Source organism: Ranitomeya variabilis, chromosome 2 (assembly GCF_051348905.1).
Source record: "Ranitomeya variabilis isolate aRanVar5 chromosome 2, aRanVar5.hap1, whole genome shotgun sequence".
NCBI classification, from domain to species: domain Eukaryota; kingdom Metazoa; phylum Chordata; class Amphibia; order Anura; family Dendrobatidae; genus Ranitomeya; species Ranitomeya variabilis.
In genome coordinates this window covers 77,476,672-77,504,078 of record NC_135233.1, presented here as the reverse complement: position 1 = coordinate 77,504,078, position 27,407 = coordinate 77,476,672, and the positions used below count along the sequence as shown (strand labels likewise).

The following is a 27,407-nucleotide window of genomic DNA, read 5'->3' as shown; positions in this document are numbered from 1 at the left end:
TTATTTTGTCTGTGACTTTAATTTGTTCATTGTCTTCCTACCCTGTTATGGCATTTGTGGATTCAGGTGCTGCCCTGAGTCTTATGGACTTGTCGTTTGCCATGCGCTGCGGTTTTGTCCTGGAGCCTTTAAAGGTTCAGATTCCTCTCAGAGGAATTGATGCTACGCCACTGGCGGAAAATAAACCGCAGTATTGGACACAAGTGACCATGTGCATGACTCCTGAACATCGGGAGGTGATTCGTTTTCTTGTTCTGCATAAAATGAATGATTTGGTCGTTTTAGGTCTGCCATGGTTACAGACCCATAATCCTGTTTTGGATTGGAAGGCTATGTCTGTCTCAAGTTGGGGTTGTCAGGGAATTCATTGCGATTCTCCGCCGGTGTCTATTGCTACTTCTACTCCTTCAGAAGTTCCTGAGTATTTGTGTGACTATCAGGATGTATTCAGTGAGTCCAGGTCCAGTGCTCTTCCTCCTCATAGGGACTGTGACTGCGCTATAGATTTGATTCCTGACAGTAAATTTCCTAAGGGACGATTATTTAATTTGTCTGTACCCGAGCATGCCGCGATGCGTTCTTATGTCAAGGAGTCTTTGGAGAAGGGGCATATTCGTCCATCCTCTTCCCCTCTCGGTGCGGGATTCTTTTTTGTGGCCAAGAAAGACGGGTCTTTGAGACCTTGTATAGACTATCGGCTTCTGAATAAAATCACTGTTAAGTTTCAGTATCCGTTGCCGCTATTGTCAGACTTGTTTGCTCGGATTAAGGGCGCCAAGTGGTTCACCAAGATAGATCTTCGTGGTGCGTACAACCTTGTGCGCATTAGGCAGGGAGATGAATGGAAAACTGCATTCAATACGCCCGAAGGTCATTTTGAATACTTGGTGATGCCCTTTGGACTCTCTAATGCCCCTTCAGTGTTTCAGTCCTTTATGCATGATATCTTCCGGAAGTATCTGGATAAATTTTTGATTGTGTATCTTGATGATATTCTAGTTTTCTCGGATGATTGGGATTCTCATGTAAAGCAGGTCAGGATGGTGTTTCAGGTTTTGCGTGATAACGCTTTGTTTGTGAAGGGCTCAAAGTGTCTCTTTGGAGTGCAGAAGGTTTCCTTTTTGGGTTTTATTTTCTCCCCTTCTGCCGTGGAGATGGACCCAGTCAAGGTCCGAGCTATTCATGATTGGACTCAGCCCACGTCTGTTAAGAGTCTTCAGAAGTTCTTGGGGTTCGCTAATTTCTACCGTTGCTTTATCGCTAATTTTTCTAGCGTTGTTAAACCTTTGACGGATATGACCAAGAAAGGTTCTGATGTGGCTAATTGGGCTCCTGCAGCCGTGGAGGCCTTCCAGGAGCTGAAGCGCCGGTTTACTTCGGCGCCTGTTTTGTGCCAGCCTGATGTCTCACTTCCCTTTCAGGTTGAAGTGGATGCTTCTGAGATCGGTGCTGGGGCTGTTTTGTCGCAGAGAGGCTCTGGTTGTTCTGTGATGAGACCATGTGCCTTTTTCTCTAGGAAGTTTTCGCCTGCTGAGCGGAACTATGATGTTGGTAATCGGGAGTTGTTGGCCATGAAGTGGGCATTTGAGGAGTGGCATCATTGGCTCGAGGGTGCTAAGCATCGTGTGGTGGTCTTGACTGATCACAAAAATCTGATGTATCTCGAGTCTGCTAAGCGCCTGAATCCTAGACAGGCTCGTTGGTCATTGTTTTTCTCTCGTTTTGACTTTGTGGTCTCATACCTGCCTGGTTCGAAGAATGTTAAGGCTGATGCTCTCTCTAGGAGCTTTGTGCCTGACTCTCCTGGAGTCTCGGAGCCAGCTGGTATTCTTAAAGAGGGAGTGGTCGTGTCGGCCATATCTCCGGATTTGCGACGTGTGTTGCAGAGATTTCAGGCTGGTAGACCTGACTCGTGTCCACCCGACAGACTGTTTGTTCCTGATAAATGGACCAGCAGAGTCATTTCCGAGGTTCATTCCTCGGTGTTGGCAGGGCATCCGGGAATTTTTGGTACCCGAGATTTGGTGGCTAGGTCCTTTTGGTGGCCTTCCTTGTCACGGGATGTGCGGTCATTTGTGCAGTCCTGTGGGACTTGTGCTCGGGCTAAGCCTTGTTGTTCTCGTGCTAGCGGGTTGCTTTTGCCCTTGCCCGTCCCGAAGAGGCCTTGGACGCACATTTCCATGGATTTCATTTCTGATCTTCCGGTGTCTCGGGGAATGTCTGTCATCTGGGTGGTGTGTGATCGTTTTTCCAAGATGGTCCATTTGGTACCCTTGCCTAAGTTGCCTTCCTCTTCCGATCTGGTTCCTTTGTTTTTTCAGAATGTGGTTCGTTTACATGGCATTCCGGAGAATATCGTGTCCGACAGAGGATCCCAGTTTGTGTCCAGATTCTGGCGATCTTTTTGTGCTAAGATGGGCATTGATTTGTCGTTTTCATCTGCCTTCCATCCTCAGACTAATGGTCAAACGGAGCGAACTAATCAGACACTGGAGGCTTATTTGAGATGTTTTGTTTCTGCGGACCAGGATGATTGGGTGACCTTCTTGCCATTGGCGGAGTTTGCCCTTAATAATCGGGCTAGTTCCGCTACTTTGGTTTCGCCATTCTTCTGCAACTCTGGTTTTCATCCTCGTTTCTCCTCGGGTCATGTTGAGTCTTCTGACTGTCCTGGGGTGGATTCCGTGGTGGATAGGTTGCAGCGGATTTGGAATCATGTGGTGGACAACTTGAAGTTGTCACAGGAGAAGGCTCAGCGTTTTGCCAACCACCGCCGCGGTGTGGGCCCCCGACTTCGTGTTGGGGATTTGGTTTGGTTGTCTTCTCGGTATGTCCCTCTGAAGGTTTCCTCTCCTAAGTTTAAGCCTCGCTTTATTGGTCCTTATAAAATTTTGGAAGTTCTTAACCCGGTTTCTTTTCGTTTGGATCTTCCGGTGTAGTTTGCCATTCACAACGTGTTCCATAGGTCTTTGTTACGGCGGTACGTTGTGCCTGTGGTTCCTGCTGTTGAGCCTCCTGCTCCGGTGTTGGATGAGGGCGAGTTGGAGTACGTGGTGGAGAAGATCTTGGATTCTCGTCTCTCTAGACGGAGGCTCCAGTATTTGGTCAAATGGAAGGGCTATGGTCAGGAGGATAATTCCTGGGTGGCCGCCTCTGATGTTCATGCGGCCGATTTGGTTCGTGCCTTCCACGCTGCTCATCCTGGTCGCCCTGGTGGTCTTGGTGAGGGTTCGGTGACCCCTCCTTAAAGGGGGGGTACTGTTGTGAACTATACTTTTTGGCTCCCTCTTGTGGTCACTAGTGATTTGGCACTTGGATTGTCTTTTACCAGGTTGGTGCTCACCTGCTTCGTTAGGCCTGGGGTGTTGCTATTTAAACTTCCTGGATTCTCAGTCCAGTGCCTGGCATCGTTGTAATCAGTTCACTTCTGTTTGCTCCTGTCTTCAGGTCCTGGTTCTTTGCAAGATAAGCTAAGTCCTGCTTTCGTACTCTTGATCATTTGCATTGTTCATATTTTTTGTCCAGCTTGTACAATATGTGATTCCTGTTATTGCTGGAAGCTCAAGGGGGCCTGATATTCTCCCCCCACACCGTCAGTCGGTTTGGGGGTTCTTGGATATTCAGCGTGGATATTTTGCAGGGTTTTTTGGCTGACCATATAAGTCTTCTTACTATATTCTGCTATTAGTCAGTGGACCTCTCTTTGCTAAATCTAGTTCATTCATCACCGTTATTATTTGTTGGGGGCTTGTATTACTTTGGGGTCTTTTCTCTGGAGGCAAGAGAGATCTTATTTTCCCTGATAGGGGTAGTTAGTTCTCCGGCTGGCGCGAGACGTCTAGGACCAACATAGGCACGTTCCCCGGCTGCTGTTAGTGTTTGCGCTAGGATCAGGTATATGGTCAGCCTAGTTACCACTTCCCTATGAGCTGGTATTTATGTTTTGCAGACTTTGCTGTGATCTTTGAGGTCCCCTGCCATTGGGATCATAACACATGGTGTTCTAATATTTTATTATACTCTTAATCCACCTGAAGACCCTTGTCACCTGAAATAAAGTTAAAATAAACAAACAACAATATCCCATACCTTCCGTTGTTCAGTCTTGTCCCACGCTGTAAATCCATGTGAAGGGGTTAAATCATTTTACACCCAGGAGCTCTGCTAATGCAGCTGTGCTCCTGCCTGTAAAACTTGGTGAATGAATGGAATGCAGGGGAATGTACTGTAGTTACCTCGAGTCGTGGTGCTGCGCCCTCTGCTGGATGAACTCTTATGAACTCGAGCTTGTGAGCATTTCAGAATATTTTCCCACGCTCGAGTTCCTGAGGACTACCTCTTGAAGCTGAGCAAGAGAATGCCAAGATTGTGCAAAGCAGTCATTAAAGCAAAAGATGGCTACTTTGAAGAACCTAGAATATAAGACATAATTTCAGTTGTTTCACACTTTTTTGTTAAGTATATAATTCCGCATGTGTTATTTCATAGTTTTGATGGCTTCAGTGTGAATGTACAGTTTTCATAGTCATGAAAATACAGAAAACTCTTTAAATGAGATGTGTCCAAACTTTTGGTCTGTACTGTATATTGTATATATAAAACATTCATCCTTCACACGGTTTAATAGTAGATCTATCCAGCAGCCACATAGATTTAAGCCACAATGATCAGATTACAGAAACATCCAAAGCATGATCTGCTCCGATATGGACACAGGACATCATGAAGGCAGCGTGAGAAGGGCAGTGATGTCTTCTATTGAGAATAATAGATCCTGCGTTATCTAATGTACATAGAGCTTTATCTATAATTTATAATCCTGTCTGTGATCATAATGAACCTGTTGAAAAGTCATCTGCACAGGAAAGAAAACATGAATCTAGTATACAATTTAGTGACCAGTGTAAACATTTTATTTCTGATTATTGTATGACATTTAAAGCCATGAACAATTTAGAACCCGGCTATTTAAAGAATCTACTGAAGTCCCCTACTCCTTGCCAACCGCTCAGAACAACAGGCATGAATAAACTGTTCATACCCATACACGGGACGTCATCATTACCTGGATCATTTGGGGAAAGCTCATCCTTGGACACACTTGAATCATGACTGATGATGCACCTGTTCAACCCACCCGTCCTCTACATCGGGCATAATACCAAATAAATTAATTTATTTTACAAATTCACTTTGACTGCATTGTGAGAAAATAAAAATAAAGGGAACACTAAAATACCACATCCTAGATATCACTGCATGAAATATTTCAGTTGCAAATCGTTATTCATTACACAGTAGAATGTGTTGAGAACGATAAAACATAAAAAATGATCAATGTAAATCAAAATGAATATCCAATGGAGGTCTGGAGTTGGAATGATACTCAAAATCAAAGTGGAAAATCAAATTACAGGCTGATCCAACTTCAGTGGAAATGCCTCAAGACAAGGAAATGATGTTCAGTTGTGTGTGTGTTGCCTCCACGTGCCTGTATGACCTCCCTACAATGCCTGGGCATGCTCCTGAGGTGGCGGTGGATGGTCTCCTGAGGGATCTCCTCCCAGACCTGGATTAAAGCATCCGCCAACTCCTGGATAGTCTGTGGTGCAACGTTACGTTGGTGGATGGTGCGAGACATGATGTCCCAGATGTGTTCAATCGTATTCAGGTCTGGGGAACGGGCACGTCAGTCCATAGCTTCAATGCCTTCATCTTGCAGGAATTGCTGACACACTCCAGCCACATGAGGTCTGGCATTGTCCTGCATTAGGAGCAACCCAGGGCCAACCGCAACAGCATATGGTCTCACAAGGGGTCTGAGGATCTCATCTCGGTACCGAATGGCAGTCAGGCTACCTCTGGTGAGCACATGGAGGGCTGTGTGGCCCTCCAAATAAATGCACCCACACACCATTACTGACCCACTGCCAACCTGGTCATGCTGAAGGATGTTGCAGGCAGCAGATCGCTCTCCATGGCGTCTCCAGATTCTGTCACATCTGTCACATGTGCTTAGTGTGAACCTGCTTTCTTCTGTGAAGAGTACAGGGCACCAGTGGCGAATTTGCCAATCATGGTGTTCTGTGGCAAATGACAAGCATCCTGCACGGTGTTGGGCTGTGAGCACAACCCCTATCTGTGGACGTCAGGCACTCAGACCATCCTCATGGAGTCTGCTCTAACCGTTTGTGCAGACACTTGCACATTTGTGGCCTGTTGGAGGTCATTTTACACGGTTCTGGCAATGCTCCTCCTGTTCCTCCTTGCACAAAGGCTGAGGTAATTAATGGTCCTGCTCCGGCAAGTTGTTGCCCTCCTATGGCCCCCATCACATCTCTTGGTGTACTGGCCTGTCTCCTGGTAGCGCCTCCAGCCTCTGGACACTACACTGACAGACACAGCAAACTTTCTTGCCACAGCTCGCACTCATGTGCCATCCTGGATGAGCTGCACTACCTGAACTACTTGTGTCGGTTGTAGAGTATGTCTCATGCTATCACGAGTGTGAAAGCAAAATCAACATTCAAAAGTGATCAAAACATCAGCCAGAAAGCATTGGTACTGAGATGTGGTCTGTGGTCCCCACCTGCAGAACCACTCCTTTATTGAGGGTGTCTTGATAATTGCCAACAATTTCCATCTGTTGTCTATTCCAGTTGCACAACGGAATGTGAAATTGATTGTCAAACAGTATTGTTTCCTAAGTGGACAGTTTGATTTCCCAGAAGTTTGGTTTACATGGAGTTATATTCTGTTTAAGTATTCCCTTTATTTTTTTGAGCATTGTATATACTGTATGTTTATCAGAATGGGGCCCAGGATAAGCAACATATACCGGAATGGGGAACATGCATACCGGGATGGGGAACACAGTCGGGAAAATACCATAAGGATTTGATATACTGCAGATTTTGCTAATTTTCCCAAGTACAAAGAACGGAGAGATCTGTAATTTTTATTGTAGGCTCACTTCAACCTTGAGAAACAGAATCTAACAAAAACCAGGAAATCACATTGTATGGTTTTTAAATAATTAATTAGCATTTTATTGCATGAAATAAGTGTTTGGTCACCTACCAATTAGCATTCCAACCTTGCCACCATGGCCAAAACCAAAGAGCAGTCTAATGACACCAGGGAAAAATGTGTAGACGTAGGCTACTTTCACACTTCCGCCGGTACAGGGCCGTCGCAAACCGTCGGCCCGACGTACCGACGGATATTGTGCTAAATTTAGCACAACATGGGCAGCGGATGCAGTTTTACAATGCATCCACTGCCCATTGTGATGAGCGGGGAGGAGGGGGCGGAGTTCCGGCCGCGCATGTGCGGTCGGAAATGGTGGACACGTCGCACAAAAAAAGTTACATTGAACTTTTTTCGTGCATCGCGTCCGCCAAAACACGATGGATCCGTCGCACGACAGATGCAACGTGTGCCCATCCGTCGCGATCCGTCGCTAATACAAGTCTATGGGAAGAAAATGCATCCTGCAAGCACATTTGCAGGATCCGTTTTTTTGCCCATAAAGACGGATTGCGACAGAGAACAAAAGACCGAAGTGTGAAAGTAGCCTCAGAACATGGGAAGGGCTACATGACAATAAGCAAGCAGCTTGGTGAGAAGGCAACTGTTGGCACAATTATTAGAAAATGGAAGAAACACAAGATGATTATCAATCTTCCTTGGCCTAGGGCTCCATGCAAGATCTTGTCTCGGAGGGTAAGGATGATTCTGAGAAAGGTCAGGAATCAGCCCAGAACTACAAGGAAGGACCTGATCAATGACCTAAAGAGAGCTGGGACCACAGTCTCAAACATTACCATTAGTAACACACTACGCCATCATGGATTCAAATTCTGCAGGGCACGCAAGATCCCCTTGCTCACGCTAGCACATGTCCAGACCTGTTTGAAGGTCGCCAGTAACCATCTGATGATCCAGAGGAGGAATGAGAGAAGGTCATGTGGTCAGATGAGACCAAAATAGAACTGTTTGGTATCAAGTCCACTTGCCATATTTGGAGGAAGAAGGATGAGTACAACCCTAAGAACCCCGTCCCAACCGTGAAGCATGGTGAGTAATGATCATACTTTGGGGGTGCTTTTCTGCAAAGGGGACAGGATGACTGCACCTTATAGAAAGGAGGATGAAGTCATGTATCACGAGATTTTGGAAATCTTTATGGAGGAGAGGGCCAAAATCCCTGCTGCAGTGTGTGCAAACTTGGTCAAGAACTACAGGAAACATCTGACCTCTGTAATTGCAAACAAGAGTTTCTGTACCAAATATTAAGTTCTGTTTTTCTATTGTATCAAATACCTAATTCATGAAATAAAATGCAAATTAACTCCTTTCTGCCAGCCGAAGGAATAGTACGTCAGCTGGCAGCATCCCCCGCTTTGAGGTGGGCTCTGGCGGTGAGCCCACCTCAAAGCCGCGACATGTCAGCTGTTTTCAACAGCTGACATATGCACGCAATAGGCGCGAACGGAATCGCGGTCCACCCGCGCCCACTAACTAGTTAAATGCCGCTGTCAAACTCTGACAGCGGCATTTAACAAGCACTGCCGGCCGCGCGGTCAGAAGTACGCGCACCGCTGACCACGTCACATCATCGGTGCATTGCCATCACAACCAGAGGTCTCCTTGAGACCTCTATGGTTGTTGATGGCAGATTGCTATGAGCGCTACCTTGTGGTTGGCGCTCATAGCAGACCTGTAATTCTGCTGAATTGAGGTGATCTGTGCATAACCTCTATGTAGCAGAGGCGATCAAGTAGTGCATGCTTCTAGCCTCCCATGGAGGCTATTGAAGCATGCCAAAATTTTAAAAAAATTTGCTAAAAATATTAAAAAAATAAAAAAATATAACAGTTCAAATCACCCACCTTTCTCCCCAATCAAAATAAAACAATAAAAAAAAATCAAACCTACACATACAGTATTTGGTATCGCCGCGTTCAGAATCGCCCGTTCTATTAATAAGAAAAAAGAATAACCTGATCGCTAAACGGTGTAGCGAGAAAAAAAAATCAAAAGTGGCGATCAAAAGAACGTATCTGCACAAAAGTGGTATCATGGTATAATGTAGAGCCGTAAAAATAAAAAATATTTTTTCACAAAAATGAACTGTACGCCCCTAATTTTTTATTTTCCCAAGGTTACCAGAAGAAATTTTAGCCCAAACGTTGTTGTGCAATTTGTCCTGAGTACGCTGATACCCCATATGTGGGGGTAAACCACTGTTTGGGTGCAATGCAGAGCTCGGAAGGGAAGGAGCGCCGTTTGACTTTTCAATGCAAAATTGGCTGGAATTGAGATGGGACGCCATGTTGCGTTGGGGAGCCCCTGATGTGCCTAAACATTGAAACCCCCCAAAAGTGACACCATTTTGGAAAGAAGACCCCCTAAGGAACTTATCTAGATGTGTGGTGAGCACTTTGACCCGACATTTGCTTCACAGAAGTTTATAATGTAGAGCCGTAAAAATAAAAAATAATATTTTTTCACAAAAATGAATGTTTTGCTCCCAATTTTTTATTTTCCCAAGGGTACCAGAAGAAATTGTACCCTGTTATGATCTGGTGACTTTGGAGCCACATGAAGCTTTCTCTGGAGTAGGTGGAAACTGTACTGACCGCAAACCCTGAACTAACACCGCAAGTAGAAGTAGCCGTGGGGTGTGCCTAACAAACCCTAGACACCTCGACACAGCCGGAGGACTAAATACCCCTATAGATAGAAATAGGAATACTACCTTGCCTCAGAGCAGAACCCCAAAGGATAGGCAGCTCCCCACGAATATTGACTGTGAGTTGGAGAGGAAAGACATACGCAGACAGAAAACAGAATTCAGCAAAAGAGGCCACTCTAGATAAATAGGGAAAGATAGGACAGAATACTAAGCGGTCAGTATTAAAACCCTTCCAAAAATATCCACAGCAGATAATACAAAAAGTTACACAATCTAACTAAAGACATGGAATGTATATCTGCAACTCCTGAGAATCCAATAAGACTGAGAAAATACTGACACAATCTAAGCTGGACAAAAAACAATGAATAGCACTGAATTATTAAGCACACAGCATGTGTACCACAAAAACAAAACCAGACACTTATCTTTGCTGATTTGGAAGCAAGGCAGAAGGAACCAAAACAAGGACCAACACCTCCAAGAACCATGGACAACTGGCAAGGACTAATGAATCCTGCACGCCTAAATACCCCAGTCAGAACTGCAATCAGCAGATACACCTGACCAGGACTGCAACCCAGGGACAACTGCATTACCACCTACAACCACCGGAGGGAGCCCAAAAGCAGAATTCACAACAGTACCCAAAACGTTGTTGTGCAATTTGTCCTGAGTATACTGATACCCCATATGTGGGGGTAAACCACTGTTTGGGTGCATGGCAGAGCTCGAAAGGGAAGGAGTGCCGTTTGACTTTTCAATGCAAAATTGGCTGGAATTGAGATGGGACGCCATCTTGTGTTGGGGAGCCTCTGATGTGCCTAAACATTGAAACTCCACAGAAGTGACACCATTTTGGAAAGTAGACCACCTAAGGATCTTATCTAGATGTGTTGTAAGAGCTTTGAACCCCCAAGTGTTTTTCACTACAGTTTATAACGCAGAGCCGTGAAAATAAAAATTGCTTTATTTTTCCACCAAAATATTTTTTTTGCCCCCAGTTTTGTATTTTCCCCAGGGTAACAGGAGAAATTGGACCCCAAAAGTTGTTGTGCAATTTGTCCAGAGTACACTGATACCCCATATGTGGGGGGTAACCACCGTTTGGGCACATGGCAGAGCTCGGAAGGGAAGGAGCGCCATTTGGAATGCAGACTTAGATGGATTGGTCTGCAGGCGTCACGTTGCATTTGCAGAGCCCCTGATGTACCTAAACAGTAGAAACCCCCCACAAGTGACCCCATATTGGAAACTAGGCCTCCCAAGGAACTTATCTAGATTTGTTGTGAGAACTTTGAACCCCCAAGTGTTTCACTACAGTTAATAACGCAGAGCTGTGAAAATAAAAAATCATTTTTTTCCACAAAAATTATCTTTAACACCCAGTTTAGTATTTTCCCAAGGGTAACAAGAGAAATTGGTCACCAAAAGTTGTTGTCCAATTTGTCCTGAGTACGCTGATACCCAATATGTTGGGGTAAACCCCTGTTTGGGCGCACGGGAGAGCTCAGAAGGGAAGGAGCACTGTTTTACTTTTTCAACGCATAATTGGCTGGAATTGAGATTGCACGCCATGTCACGTTTGGAGAGCTCTGATGTGCCTAAACAGTGAAAACCCTCACTTCTAACTGAAACCCTAACCCAAACACACCCCTGATCCCAACCACACCCCTAACCTCAACCCTAACCACACCCCTAACTCCAACACAACCCTAACCCTAATCCCAAACGTAAATGTAATCCAAACCCTAGCCCCAACCCTACCCTAGCCCCAACCCTAACCCTAGCCCTAACCCCAACCCTAGCCCTAACCCTAGCCCCAACCCTAACCCTAGCCCTAACCCAAATGGGAAAATGGAAATAAATACATTTTTTAAATTATTTTATTTTTCCCTAACTAAGGGGGTGATGAAGGGGGGTTTGATTTACTTTTATAGCGGGTCTTTTAGCCGACTTTTATGATTGGCAGCTGTCACAAACGAAAAGACGCTTTTTATTGCAAAATATATTTTTTGCGTTACCACATTTTGAGAGCTATAATTTTTCCATATTTTGGTCCACAGAGTCATGTGAAGTATTGTTTTCTGCGGGACGAGTTAACGTTTTTATTGGTAACATTTTTGAGCACGTGACTTTTTTGATTGCTTTTTAATCCGATTTTTATGAGGCAGTATGACCAAAAACCAGCTATTCATGAATTTCTTTTGGGGGGGCATTTATACCGTTCCGCGTTTGGTAAAATGGATAAAGCAGTTTTATTCTTCGGGTCAGTACGATTACAGCGATACCTCATTTAGATTTGTTTTATGTTTTGGCGCTTTCATACGATAAAAACTATTTTATAGAAAAAAGAATTGTTTTTGCATCGCTTTATTCTGAGGACTATAACTTTTTTATTTTTTCACTGATGACGCTGTTAGGCGGCTCGTTTTTTGTGGGACAAGGTTAGCGTTTTCAGCGGTACCATGGTTATTGATATCTGTCTTTTTGATTGCGTGCTACTCCACTTTTTGTTCGGCGGTATGATAATAAAGCGTTGTTTTTTGCCTGGTTATTTTTTTTTACGGAGTTCACTGAAGGGGTTAACTAGTGGGACAGATTTGTAGGTCGGGTCGTTACGGACGCGGCGATACTAAATATGTGTACTTGTATTGTCTTTTTTATTTAGATAGAGGAATGTATTTATGGGAACAATATATATTTTTTAATTTATTTAGGATTTTTTTGGGGGGAGGGTGGGAGTGGTGGGGTCAGCAGGTCGTTCAGAATGTGGACCCGGCCTGGTGGTGGCAGTGGACTGCCATTCAGGATCTGGAGGCGGCCTAGTGGTGGTGGCGGTGGACAACCGTGCAGGATTTGGAGGTGGCCTAGTGGTGGTGGACAGCCGTGCAAGATCGGGAGGTGGCCTAGTGCTGGTAGAGGTGGATAGCCGTGCAGAAGCAGGACTCGGCATGGTGGTGGAGTGGCTTTCAGCAATACCCGGCATGGTGGTGGCGCTGTAGTGGTGTGCGGCAGGACTGGGCATGGTGATGGCCGTACAGTGGTATGCAGCAGAACTCTGTATTAAGTGTGTAATTTGTGGCACAGGTGGAAATACCACCTGTGGCTGCTGGAAGTACCGAGTCTGTTGCATGGCCTGAATGTAAGCATCATTGCATCACATTGAGCTGGAGTTCAGGCGTAAGGTGTTCCGACATGCCCTGCTCTATCTTATTTTTTAAAAAAATGGTGTGCTGTTCTCTGGAGGTCGGCTTCAAGACGGTTAAGGCGTTGGTTGACATCCTGGAAAAGTGTGTTAATATGGGTCAGACCACTTTCCAGTCTATCTCCCAGCGCCTTCAAGCCATTCTAGAAGACCAAGCTCAAGTGAATAAACTCGGGCATGAATGACCTGTCTGAGGCCTTCTGCCGCTGGCGGGACACACTCCCTCCTCCCCCTTACTATCTCTTCCTGGCTGTGACCATGCACTGTTCCCCCATGCTACCCCTTCACACACACTACTAAGTCTTTATTCTATGCCCACTCACACTTTTGTCCCCCCATACTGTTTCCTCACACTATTCCCCTCAATAGTCTCCTAACACATTTACCCTCTCACTCTGCCTCCTCATGCAATCCCCGACTCCCCATTCTGTGTCCGCACCCATCCCATGAGCGTTGCTCCCCATACTGTGCTGCATAGATTTTTCCTTCGCCCCTATACTGTTTCCTCATACATGCCCCCTCTCCCCCTTGCTCCTCATATTGTGTCTTGAAATTTATGCTGCTCCCCATTTTGTCTGCTCCTGCCCCTTCCTAAGGGGCAAAACATAAGATAAAACACAAAGTCCTTATATCTGAGGGGTTCACCTGCTCAGACCACCATATGTCTTCAGTTCCTCCTGGAGCTACGTCTGGAGACTCTCCTCTCCAAACACAACACAGAGAAAACAAACAGTGGCTGCACATTTAACTCCCCAGCCACTCCCTTGAGATGGAGCTATGGTGAGTAGGCGTCTGTCCCGCCCATCTCTCACCTACTCACCTAAAACCCAGATAGTGGCTGGTTAACCCCTTCAGCACATAGCTGGAGAGAAATGTATGGGGTTCAGATCACAGAGGAAAGCAATTTTTGTGACACATCTCCCCTTGCATACAGTGCCAGTGACCCTGTCACAACTTCCATACACAGTAAATACCACCAAACCCAGAAAAAATCTCCCCCACACACAGTAAATACCCAACACTATATTTCCCCTTTCCTGCCGTTACATTTAATCTTCGGTGTCTTAATCTCCTCTGGAGCACTCACCACCAATGTGCACCCCTGCATTGCCGGTGTAATCACATGACCTGATCATGCTGCTGACGTCGCACTGACCCAGCAGTCAGAGCTTCAATTGTATTCTAGTCTGACAGAGCCAAGTACAATTGATCACTGGGAGCCGGAGTGCTGCACGTACTGTGAGTCGGCTGTCAGTTTGACAGCCGACTCAGAACTGCTGACTCCCAGTCCATGGGGCAGCAAAATGCAGACATTTCAGACCACCGCATTAGGTGGCTCGACTGTGCCGCCTACTGGCTTCGCCCGCACCTGCCGCGACTCCTTCCCCCCTAGATACGCCTCTGCTAACAACCAATGAGATGTAAATTCTTATTATTTTCTTCTGGAATTGGAGTGGCAAGGCTGAGAAGTCCTAATGATGTTGGCTTGTTAGGAAGCTGTGAAGCAGAGACGTGACAGTTAAAGGGAACCTGTAACCCCGTTTTTTGAGTATGAGATAAAAAATACCGTTAAATAGGGCCTGAGCTGTGCGTTACAATAGTGTATTTTGTGTACCCTGATTCCCCACCTATGCTGCCGAAATACTTTACCAAAGTCGCCGTTTTTGCCTGTCAATCAGGCTGGTCAGGTCGGATGGGCGTGGTGACATCGCTGTTTCTTCCCACAGATCTTGCTTATTTTTCCGTTGGTGGCGTAGTGGTTTGCGCATGCCCAACTGCCGAATCCACAGCGCAGGTGAAGAAAAAAAGCGCGTTCTGCGCTATTCCCCTGGTTATCGGTGGGGGCGGCCATCTTTCTGTGGCCGCGCGTGCGCAGATGTAGCGGTCTGCTGCCCGGGGCTTCAGGAAAATGGCCGCGGGATGCCGCGCGTGCACAGATGGGGATCACGGCGGCCATTTCCCTGAAGCCGAGATGCGAATTATATAGCAGAATTACTCACTTGCTATGAACACCGACCACTGGGTGATCTGGCACTGACAACCATAGAGGTCTCCAGGAGAACTCAGGTTGTCATGCCAACACACCGGTGACCCGCGATCACGTGGGCGGGTTTCCGCCGCAATTGCCTGAAGCTCTTGTTAAATGTCGCTGTCAGAGATTGACAGCGGCATTTAACTGGTTAATAGCGGCGGGTAGATCTCAATTCCACCTGTGGCTATTGCGGGTACATTTCAGCTGTTCAAAACAGCTGACATGTCTCGGGAAAGATGTGGGCTCAGCACTGGAGCCCGCATCAAAGGGAGGGAGTTCAACATCGGCGTACTATTGCGCCCAATGTCGGAAAGGGGTTACATTTCCATCTCCAAAAAGCATGAAGTGCTCTAAAAATTTCCTGGTAGACGTCTGCGCTGACTTTGGTCTTGATAAAACACAGTGGACCTACACCAGCAGATGACATGGCTCCCCAAACCATCACTGATTGTGGAAACTTCATACTAGACCGCAAGCAGATTGGATTGTTTGTCTCTCCACTCTTCCTCCAGACTCTGGGACATTGATTTCCAAGGTCTAGTGTGAAGTATCCACAATTAGTGATGGATTCGGGAGCCATGTCATCTGCTGGTGTAGGTCCACTGTGTTTTATCAAGACCAAAGTCAGTGCAGCCGTCTACCGGGAAATTTTAGACCACTTCATGCTTCCCTCTGCCGACAAGCTTTTTGGAGATGGAAATTTCATTCTCCAGCAGGACTTGACACCTGTCCACCCTGCCAAAATTACCAATACCTGGTTTACAAACAACAGTATCATTGTGCTAGATTGCCCAGTAAACTCGTATGACCATAGCCCCAACGAAAATCTATGAGGTATTGTCAAGAAGATGATGAGACGCCAGACCCAACAATGCAGATGAGCTGAATCCTACTATCAAAGCAACCTGGGCTTCCATAACACCTCAGCAGTGCCACAGACTGATCGCCTCCATGCCACTCCGCATTGATGCAGTAATTGATGCAATAGTAGCCCTGACCAAGTACTGAGTGCATTTACTGAACATAAATTTCAGTAGGCCAACATTTTGGATTTTAAAATCGTTATTCAATCTGGTGTTATAAAGTATTCTAATTTATTGAGATAATTACTTTTGGGTTTTCATTGGCTGTACACCATAATCATCAACATTAACAGAAATAAACACTTGAAATCGATCACTCTGTTTGTAATGACTCTATATAATCTATGAAATTCACTGTTTGTATTGAAGAACTGAAATAAATTTACTTTGTGATGATATTCTAATTTTGTGAGATGCACCAGTATAGGAATACATATAACCAGCAAACACATGCATGTGATTTTATCAGCATCGTGGAATGCATGCTATATGTTTATGATCCGGTGACCTAGAAGCGGCATGGAACTTTCTCAGGAGAAGTGGAATCTGTACTGACCGCAAACCCTGAACTTAACATCGCAACTAGAAGTAGCCGTGGAGTGTACCTAACAAACCTAGACACCTCGACACAGCCGGAGAACTACATACCCCTATAGATGGAAATGGGAAAACTAACTTGCATCAGAGCAGACCCCCAAAGGATAGGCAGCCCCCCACAAATATTGACTGTGAATAGGAGAGAGAAAGACACACACAAGCAGAAAATAGATTTCAGCAAATGAGGCCACTCTAACTAGACAGGGAAAGATAGAACAGAATACTAAGCGGTCAGTATTAAAATACTTCAAAAATACCCACAGCAGAAAATACAAAAAGGTTCCACAAACTAACTAATAGTCATGGAATGTACATCTGCAACTCCTGAGAATCCAACAAGACTGTGAAAACACTGATACAATCAAAGCTGGACAAAAACACATTGAATAGTACAAAATCTTTAAGCACAGCAAGTGTGCAGAAAAGAAACCAAACACTTATCTTGCAGATTTGGCAGTAAGACAGAAGGAACCAGGCATGGACAAAACCTCCAAAAACAATTGACAACTGGCATGAACTGATGGGTCCTGCAAACCTAAATAGTCCAGTCAGGACTGCAATCAGTAGATTCACCTGACCAGGACTGCAAACCAGGAACCACTGCATTACCATCTACGACCATCCCTCCGAGCCAGAAAGCTGAATTCACAACAGCTATACTGAATACTGAGTAAAAGCATTTTTTATGGCATCAGAGAAATATGTTATGAAATAACTCATGAGGTTTTTGTTCTGTAGGCTATATACAGCAGGTGAAATAAATTGAACACATCACCAATTTTCTAAGTAAATATATTTCTAAAGGTGCTATTGATATGAAATTCTCACTACATGTCAGTAACAACCCATCCAATCCACACAGGCAAAGAAATCAAACCATGGATGTCTATAAATTGTGTAATAATGAGACATTACACTCGGAAAAGGTATTGAACATGCTTACTGAAAGTTAATTAATACTTTGTACAAAATCCTTTGTTGGCGATGACAGCTTCAAGATTCCTCCTATATGGAGTAACTAGTCGCATGCATTGCTCAGATGTGATTTTGGCCCATTCTTCCACGTAAACACTCTTCAAATACTGAAGGTCCCATCCATAAATTTTCTATTGGATTCAGGTCAGGTGATTGGCCGTGCCATTTTATTTTATTCTCTGAAACCAACTGAGTTTCCTTGGCTCTGTGTTTGGGATCATATCTTGCCTAAATGTCCTCTCTCTTTTGCCGGAGCTGTATGCTGAAAAATAATTATAAACACTAATCAAATTGGAATTAAATTTCATATTTGAAATACAAAAGGGCAATTTTTTTTTATTTTGAAAATTACTGTTAATCCTGTTAGGCGTGTTTAAACTAAAATGAACATGACGCCTACTTCTACCAATGCAATGCAATGTGGCAGCAACCACAAAAACGTAATTCTGATGTTTTGATTTTTTTCTCATTACACCTTTTAGCGATCGGTTTAATTCTTTTTTTTATATTGATTGGCCGATTCTGAACGTGGCAATACCAAACATGTTTTTTTAAATTGTTTTATTTTTAACCCCTTCCCGACCTTTGACGCCACGTAGGCGTCATGAAAGTCAGTGCCAATCCGACCCATGACGCCTATGTGGCGTCATGGAATGATCGCGTCCCTGCAGATCGGGTGAAAGGGTTAACTCCTATTTCACCCGATCCATAGGGAGAGGGGGAGTTGTACTTCAGCCCAGGGGGGGTGGCTTTGCCCCCACGTGGCTACGATCGCTCTGATTGGCTGTTGAAATTGCAATATTTCACCATTTTCATAGGTGAAATATTGCAAATATTTCACCTATGAAAATGGTGAAATATTGCAATCCAGCCATGGCCGATGCTGCAATAGCATCTGCCATGGCTGAAAATCATGTTCTGCCCCCCCCCCCCCACCGCCCCCGATCTCCTCCCCAGTCCTCCGTTCTGTCCGGTACCCCCCTCCGTCCCCCTGTCCGCTCCCCCGTGCTCCTGTCTGCTCCCCCCGTCCTCCGATCCCCCCCCCCCTGTGCTCCGATCCACCCCCCACCTCCCCCTCATACTTACCGAGCCTCCCGAAGTCGGTCCGTCTTCTCCCTGGGCGCCGCCATCTTCCAAAATGGCGGGCGCATGCGCAGTGCGCCCGCCAAATCTGCCGGCCGGCAGATTCATTACAAAGTACATTTTGATCGCTGTGGTAGGTTCTATCACAGCGATCAAAATAAAAAAATAATAAATAACACCCCCCCCCTTTATCACCCCCATAGGTAGGGACAATAATAAAATAAAGAAAATATATATTTTTTATTTTTCCACTAGGGTTAGGGTTAGAACTAGGGTTAGGGTTATGGCATGTGCACACAGTGCGGATTTGGCCGCGGATCCGCAGCGGATTGGCCGCGGATCCGCAGCGGATTGGCCGCTGCGAATTCGTAGCAGTTTTCCATCAGGTTTACAGTACCATGTACACCTATGGAAAACCAAATCCGCTGTGCCCATGGTGCGGAAAATTCCGTGCAGAAACGCTGCGTTGTATTTTCCGCAGCATGTCAATTCTTTGTGCGGATTCCGCAGCGTTTTACACCTGTTCCTCAATAGGAATCTGCAGGTGAAATCCTCACAAAAAAACTTATAGGATACTTAAGGACTTAAGTTAACCATAACCATAAGTTATGTCCTTAAGTTATTTGGACAAGTGTATAATCTGTATGTGGGCTGTCCATGCACAGAAAACACACAGACCCTTTTATAGCCATTTTTCCAGACTGAATGATTACCCATTTGGAGAAAAATCACAGCATTTACTACTTTGGCCCATTGGGCCTAAATAATGCAGATAGCTCCCAGGGTGCATTACTTGTCGCTGTAAAGCCAATATATATTCCAAAAATATCGCAAAAAGAAGAAACCCCCCCCCAATCATGAGTAACAAATATATAAATGTATGTCTTTCAGATTTATCGCGTTCTTAAGAATGACGGTGTGTTCATTGGGGCCATGTTTGGTGGAGAAACGCTGTATGAGCTCCGTTGTTCGTTGCAGCTGGCCGAGATTGAAAGAGAAGGGGGATTCTCTCCGCACGTGTCACCGTTCACAGCCGTGAATGACCTGGGCAATCTGATGGGGAGAGCTGGCTTTAACATGCTAACTGTTGTGAGTAATAAGGTTTTCTACATTAGCCGCGGTCCATAGAATCTTTCATTTGAAATTTAACAAAAGAAAAAAGTATTGTTGGCTAAAAGAAATGGGTGAAATTGAAAGGCAGGAGATGAGGGAGAGGAAGAAAAGAGGAGAAGGTAGGATACAGGGAGAATGAAAATTGGATAAGAGGGGCCGGCATCTCCCAAGCCAACATTCACTCTCCTCCCCAGGTACAGGCCAGCAGTCTCCTGAAAGGAATCAGTGGGCTAGTATAGAGTCGTGGGCCTAAAGGGTGTAGAAAGTAATGCCAGGTTCATAGAAAAATGTTATTGATTATTGACTTTAAAATGTAATTGTAATGTATTCTGTGCCACGTTCTGACTTTTTTTTTTTTTTTTTTGTGGCCAAAGTCTAAGATACGGTGCCTCCAGACACCTCCAGGAGGCAGATAAAGAGGGTTTCCAGGGAAATATATATAATGTGTTGTATTTATTTTTTTAACAGGATACTCTCGTTCACTGATCCCTGGCAGCTCCCATGTTGATACTTAACTGGTCCCCGGTGATCTCTTCCTTAGGGCTCATACTCACTTGCGAGAAACTCGGATGAGTCTCGCATGTTAATACCCGGCGCTGCTGCCGGCACTCAGATCCGAGCGTGCGGCCGCATAGCAATACATGCAGCCGCACGCTCTGCTCCTGAGTGCCGGGTATTGCCGTGCGAGACTCATCCGAGTTTCTCGCAAGTGAGTATGAGCCCTTAGCCCCTTAATCACTGGCTGGGGTGGGTCACCAGTGCAGGCATAAGACTGAGGACTAGATGGAGTGATCACTGAAGATGGAAGTGCTTCTCCAAACCACCCTCCAAAAGGACTAGATAATCCCAAAAGATTTCTAAAAAGTAGTTGCATTCCGACAGTGCAAAGGAATAGTTGGCATTAAGGCACGCAATTTGGGCTTATATTTCCTTAAATGTAAGAAGATGAACGATGAATAATTGCTTTTAGACTTGAGCTGCTACACTTGGCGAATTGTGAATCCATCTGCGAATGAAAACGGGCTGCATAAGGGGCAGTGTCGTAAAGGCAGCAGTGTCCTAAAGACAGCAGTGTCCTAAAGGCAGCAGTGTCCTAAAGGCAGCAGTGTCCTAAAGGCAGCAGTGTCCTAAAGGCAGCAGTGTCCATACACCATGTTAATATGGACATAATAGAAAGGGGTACCCCGTTTTGCAATAAACTATTGCACATCCATATATTACAGAGTCGACCATTGTCAGTTACCAGTGTGTAATACTACTTTTACCCATCAGTGGCCATTGTGCGGAAAATGCATGACCACAGTAAACGCTTCTGGGCCGTAAGAACTTTTTTTTTTCTGGGGTTATCTAGCTGTATCAGTAGGCATGAAGACAAAGTAACACATTTTTTTCTGCTCCTTCATTGCTGTGCAGGTGAAGGGAAAGGTTTAGCGAGGATCTCTGGCCAGGCCTGTGTTTTATGGCTGCTGGGTTCCATCTGATCTTTGCCATTCATTATACTGTAGTTGTTGATGAGATGGCTATTAAGATATATTGCCCTCTGGCACCAGTCATCTCTTTAACCCCAGCACCAAATCCATACCTCATACCAGTGATATATTAGCTGTTGTTGTAATAGAGATGATAAGAAGCTGTAATAATTCAGTCGCAGCTTTATTGTCTTGTGTGCACGTGGTCATATTTCACTCTCTGCAGGATACAGATGAAATCCAGGTTCACTATCCTGGGATGTTTGAACTGATGAAAGATTTACAAGGTCAGTACACATTTTATTTTAGAGGAATTGAAGGTTATTGTAGTAGTTTATAAATTATATGGCAGAAAAATGGCCAAATTGCTTAAATTGCACATTGGGTGTGGTGACCGTACCAAGTTGTTACCATTATATTGAATATATCTAGTTTTTGCACAACTTTTGTACCATCGCTAAGGTTCATTTAGAGGCTGTCAGATTGCTGCTGAGCGTATATATCCCAAAGCCTTGTGAGGTCAGTCACAATAAGCAGAAGTAGTGTGGGATTGTCCAGCGAGGCAATCATTTTTATTTGTCTTTATTTGAAACAGCTCAGAGGGGAATAAAATCACTGTTTATTTTTTCTAACCAATCAATATTTCACTCCTACCACTCTGGCTTTCAACCCTTAAAAATAGGGCACCTTTTTTGCCCTGGCCAAAAAAAAAAAAAGAAAATGTTGTTACGTCATTTTATTATTATTATTATTATTATTATTATTATTATTTTTTTATTATTTTTTTTTTTAAATCTGCATTTTCATGCTTCTAAATATCATCATTCTCCATGAATCTGAGGCACTGATTATCTTCCTTCCACAAAAGCTATTTTTATTGACACTGGTGTACACACAGGAAAAATAGCAATGTTTCGGCCTCACGGGGCCTTTATCAAGCCAAGGCTTGGTAAAGGCCATGCTTGCCGGAAACTTTGCTATTTTTATTTTTCCTGGGTGTACACTGGAGTCCATAAAAAATATGTTTTGTTGAAGAAATATACCCCATGCCTTGAATTTTTGGAGCACGTGCAATTTTTTACATCTACATAAGGTTGTTCAATATCCCAGTCACCTGACCCTTCAGCCAATCGGTGGCCTCCGCATGCTCATTTCCAGTGCGGCGTAGACCGTCAAGAGCGGCAGCGCTCGCGGGGGAGCAGGTTCCAGTCGTAACTTTTCCTTTTTTGTTCCCTCCAGATTGGCTTCACTCCTGCAAAGTTTTTTTGCACTTACTGTAGTGCTGAGTGCTTGTTCTTCATGGTAGAAATGCTTTTTGCATTTCCATCTTTTCCATAATTGTTCACATTTTGACACTTCACATACTCCAAAAACAAAGCAGATGGGGACGGTAAAGTCATTTGTATTCCTGTGTATGTTCTAGGTATGGGCGAGAGCAACTGTGCTTGGAACAGGAGATGCCTTCTGCACAGAGATTCAATGCTCGCAGCTGCGGCCATATATCAAGGTATCCTGCTGCCCGTGTACAATCCTCTTTGTTTTTTAATCTTTTATTCTTTGGTTTTCCGCAGTTGCTTAGAAGCAGAGCACTCTGACTTTACACTGTTTATTACGGCTTTAATGGTTTGAATCTTGTTTGTCTGTTTCCCAGAAATAAAAAAAGAACAAACTTTTCTATAGTTTCTTAAGAAATTCTATTTCCTTTAAGTAGCCTCTGTGAAGTAGGCCATTTTATGTGTTCTTAGATGCAGTCTTGGGCTTGATTCAGATGTCCGTTTGTCACTTATGTGTTATATCTGTGTTTTTCATACAGATTCACGTGCTCAGTATAATCTATGGGGCTGTTAATATGTCTGATTATTTGCTGATTGCGTGCAGATAATTTTATATATCTACTAACAGTCCAGATGGCTGGTCTCTCTGGAAACAAATGTCTATATTTCATCTTCCTGTAATCCATTACATAAACCTGTTCCTAATGTACATTTTCTTATTCTTTAGAGATGTATGGAGAGGAGGATGGCTCTGTACCTGCCACATTTCAGATCTACTGTATGATCGGGTGGAAGCCTCATGAATCACAGGTAAACTGGAATATGTATTAGTTTTATCTTAAATCTGCAGTTTGTCAAATCCTACCTGTGTGGAATATATCCACTGTCAGGATTCGGTATTGCTTGCTGGTTTAGTTGTCACATGACTGCAAGCATGCGTTTTCCTTACTCATAGCCATACACCAATCAGTTTCAAACTTTTTTTTTTTTTTTTAACTCATACATGTAAAACAGCTGTTTTTCTTTTTTTTCTTTTTTCTTTCCCACATTGTGCTATGACAATCATTATGTTGTTGGAGAGTGGGATGTGTGATGAAGCCCAAGCAAAGTCTTGGAGAACATTCAAACTTTACAGGTTTTGTTCTTTGACAGCGGGACCCCAGGGCTGCAAAGCACCAGTGATGGCCACTGAGCCATAATCCGTATTTTCTCGTATAAAGAAAAAAAATTGATTGGCTTCTCCTACACACATCACATCGTTGTGCTATCATTTCTTTTTTTATGGGGCCATAACTTGCATTGACAAGTTTGATTTGCAACATGGATCAAAGTAGGATTTGTCTCCTTTTTTTTTTTTTTTCCTTTTCTTTATTGCAGGAGGTCGATGTATAGAGCCACATTCATTGTAATGGGACTGTGATTTATCCATGGAAATAACAACATCGTATTATACGTCCCTTCTCAAAAAAACTAATGTGCAAAACCAGCCTATCCATGTGTATGTTACACACTGTTGCGATTCACCACGCTGCAGTGTTAGCTGAAATTTCACAATGGTTGGAAAATGCTATTAAAGGGGATATCCATGACTAAATTATTTTTTTTATTATGAGCCAAAAAACTAACAGCAGGTTGTTACTAACAAGTCAGCAACTATGTGCCTGTTCTATCTGACTCAGAGTTGCCACCAACAGCTCCTGCCGGTGATTCTGCTTTTCCACGCCAAAAAAAGCAGCTTTTGTTCTTCCAGACCACTGTGTCAACGGGGCATGTTTGCCAACATCATGCTGATTGACAGCCGATTTCCCACAGTTAAGCAGCTGTGAGCTGGCTGTCAATCAGCATGACCCCGGCAGTTATGCCCAGTTAACAGAGCAGAGTGGAAAAGAAGCCGCTGACCTGTTAAAGTGAATCAGTCACCCCAAAAATTGTATATGAGATAAGGCCACCGGCATCAGGGGCTTATCTACAGCATTCTGTAATACTATAGATAAGCCCCCGATGTAACCTGAAAAGTAAGAAAAACAGGTAATATTATACTCACCCAGGGGCGGTCCCGCTGCAGTCCGTTCCGATGGGCGTCGCGGTCCGGGTCCCTCACCAGGGCAGACAAAGTACACCTGCGCCGGAGCCGCGGCAGGAAGAGAAGAAGGGGACGTCATCGTATGAACATAGGAGGCGCCGGACCGCGACGCCCATCGGACTGCAGCGGGACCGCCCCTGGGTGAGTATAATCTAACCTCTTTTTCTCATCTTTCAGGATACATCGGGGGCTTATCTACAGCATTCTGTAATGTAAGCCCCTGATGCCGGTGGCCTTATCAAATATACGATTTTTGGGGTGACAGATTCCCTTTAACGGGACATCAGCTGAATCTCCGGCAGGAGTGGCCACTGACCGCTCTGTGTCAGCAGAGATCTACGCTGGGCAGTTAGTTAGCAACTACCTGCCTGTTGGTTCTTAAGCCCGCAGTAAAAAGGTAAAACAGTTAAAGGGGTTACCCAGGACTACAAGGTCCCCGGCCTATGATCGCGTGCCATGTCCATTCCCAACCATTGACCCTTGTAAACATGTCTGCCAATGAAACAACAATGTTATTTGTTTGTCTGCAGCATGATATTTTTCATAGCCCATAGCCATTTTCATTCATTTTCTATGAGTGGGGCACTATACACTAGCAGGCTGCAGCCTATAAGTTGGTGGCTACTTCTCCAGAAGTGGACGACAAACATCAGACCACCACACTGCTGCAAAAGTTTAGGAAAACTGTGTCTCATTTTCATGCAGTGCACAAAATATTTATTGCAAAATAACCATTTCCTCAGTGTCCATGTCTATAAACGAGTCCGGTTACATATTTCTGTTAGTCATTATTATTTAACAACTGGAACATTTATAGCGCTTTATATTCAATGCATTCAGTGTTTTTTAGTCCACAAAACATTCCCGCTTCCATTACCTGTGCTGCGTACGATGAGATTGTTCAATAGAGCCAGAGTGCTCCGCAAGAAAATTACTAACAGACCTGAAACATTTTTTTTCTCACTCTCTCATTTTGTACTTTCAGGCAAAGCCGGCCAAGAGAGGCTCCGCCACAATGTCATTTGGAGAACTCGGAAAAGTAAATGAAATTGTGTCGAAATCTAAAAAAGATGACACCTAAAAACCTGTCACTTTACACCACCAAATTGTCTGAGCGAGAAGAATCGTGGAGATGTGATGTGTTTTTATAATAAATGTAAATAAATGATAGATGTTGGGTGTATTGTTTTGTATAAATCTTCTGCAAAAGAATGGCTAAGTGCCAAAAGATAGCAATATACAGCACCACTTTCAGTCCTCTGTCATAAAAAAATTTTTTTCCTACCTGGACATTTCCTTTAACCTGATAACAATCAAGCTCTGTGAATTGGTCCTGAGCTTTTGTCTTTTGCCATGTTAAATTTAAAGAGAATCTGTCAGCAGGGTTTTGCTATGTAAACCAAGAGTAGCATGATGCAGAGGCTGAGACCCTGATTCCAGTAATGTCACTTAATGATCTGCATGCTGTCATCTTTATGAAATCACTGTTTTCTCTGCTGCAGATGTAGCAGAGCTCAGAATGCTGAGCTCTGTATAACCGCACCCCCATTACGGGCAGGGATATACAGAACAAGCTGACCAGGAGGCATGTGACACCTAGTTCTGCAGTGATTAAATGAGTGTTTTAGTACCAGCAGATTATTAAAACGGCAACACACAAAGCCTATTAAGTGAAATAAAATACACATAACAAGGGTTTAAAACAAAAAAACCTACACACGTTAGGTATCCACCAAACCATAATAACCCAGAGAATTCATTTAGTGGGTTACATGAACAGTAAAAAGTATAAAACAACCCCCCAAATGTTTTTATTTGTTTTTATAGTTGCGGCACAAAAAAAATTATAGAAATGACACAGTAATTTATATGTACAGTAATGCAAACCTGAAAAAAACACAAAATTGTCTGGCCATTAAAGGGAATCCATCAGCAGTTTTTTGCCGTGTAGTCTTGAGAGCATCATGATGTGGGGGCAGAGAGCCTGATTTCAGCTATGCTAATTGTTGGTTTGTATACTGCCATTTTGATACAATCACAATTTTCTTTTGCGGCAGAGCTCACATTGCTGAGCTCCGTATATCCCGCCCACATCACTGATTGACAGCTTTCTGAGTACACTGTACATAGGCAGGAAGCTGCTAATCAGCGGTGGGCGGAGTTATACACAGCAGTTGACTTGGAGGCAAGAGATTCCTAGTCTTGTAGGGATAATCCCCTTCCTGATAAAACACTAATTTTATTGAAAACGCATCACACAGCTCAGTAAGTGACACATCACTGGAATTAGGTTCTCCGTCCCTACACCATGCTGCTCCACAGATTACAAAAACCTGCTGAGTTGACTATTTATTAAATCCACACATTGTTTTTGTTTTGTTTATTCAATGAGAAATATGGAAATCCTCAATGTGATGATATATTACATTTGATCAAGAGATAAATAATAAGAATACATACGGGAATATTTTTTCTGCATTTAGAAAATGGGTTGTCTGGATGGCGTAACACCGATAAAGTCTACGGAGGTCGGTAACCGCTACAGGGGGTCTGCGGATTCCTACTTTGCTTTCCATAGTCCTGGATGACTTTGACTTTGGGGTTCAAGGTCCGGATTTCCCTCTATGAAATCCATATTTTTGTACAGGAAGCCTAAAATCCCCCCTTTAATTACCCCTATAAGTGCACCCTGGCCATGCACTAGAGAAGTGAAAAGATATAATGCGAGATCTCCTTCTAGCGCAGGCACAGCTCTCGCTTCTCATTAGTAATCAGATGCATTATTTCTGCTAACTACAGGAAAAACGGAAGTTATCTAATTATTAAGATTACACAAACAAGTCTCTAGATCTTATCTCAGAAAATAGAAATGTGTTACAATTAATGTGCAGAGGAATCGCGGTAAATTGCTTGTTTACAACGCTGAATGTATGGTAATAGCTTGTTGATTGTAGACCAACTTATGTAACGGGCTAATTTCTGCCATTTATCTGATTATTTTCTGTGTCTG

The 27,407-nt window shown here is 44.0% G+C and overlaps 1 protein-coding gene across 2 annotated transcripts in view; it reads left to right on the top strand.

The window, feature by feature from the left end:
• The window catches only part of NDUFAF5 (NADH:ubiquinone oxidoreductase complex assembly factor 5), a 69,709-nt gene extending 44,135 nt beyond the window's left edge, over positions 1-25,574 (top strand). For both annotated transcript variants that reach the window (XM_077282566.1, XM_077282567.1), the window contains 5 exons: positions 19,350-19,547; positions 21,267-21,327; positions 22,464-22,547; positions 23,042-23,124; positions 25,383-25,574. In XM_077282566.1, coding sequence (XP_077138681.1) covers positions 19,350-19,547; positions 21,267-21,327; positions 22,464-22,547; positions 23,042-23,124; positions 25,383-25,478 — 522 coding nt within the window. In that variant the 3' untranslated portion in view covers positions 25,479-25,574. The remainder of the gene's footprint in view (positions 1-19,349; positions 19,548-21,266; positions 21,328-22,463; positions 22,548-23,041; positions 23,125-25,382) is intronic.
• The last annotated feature ends 1,833 nt before the right edge of the window (positions 25,575-27,407 follow it).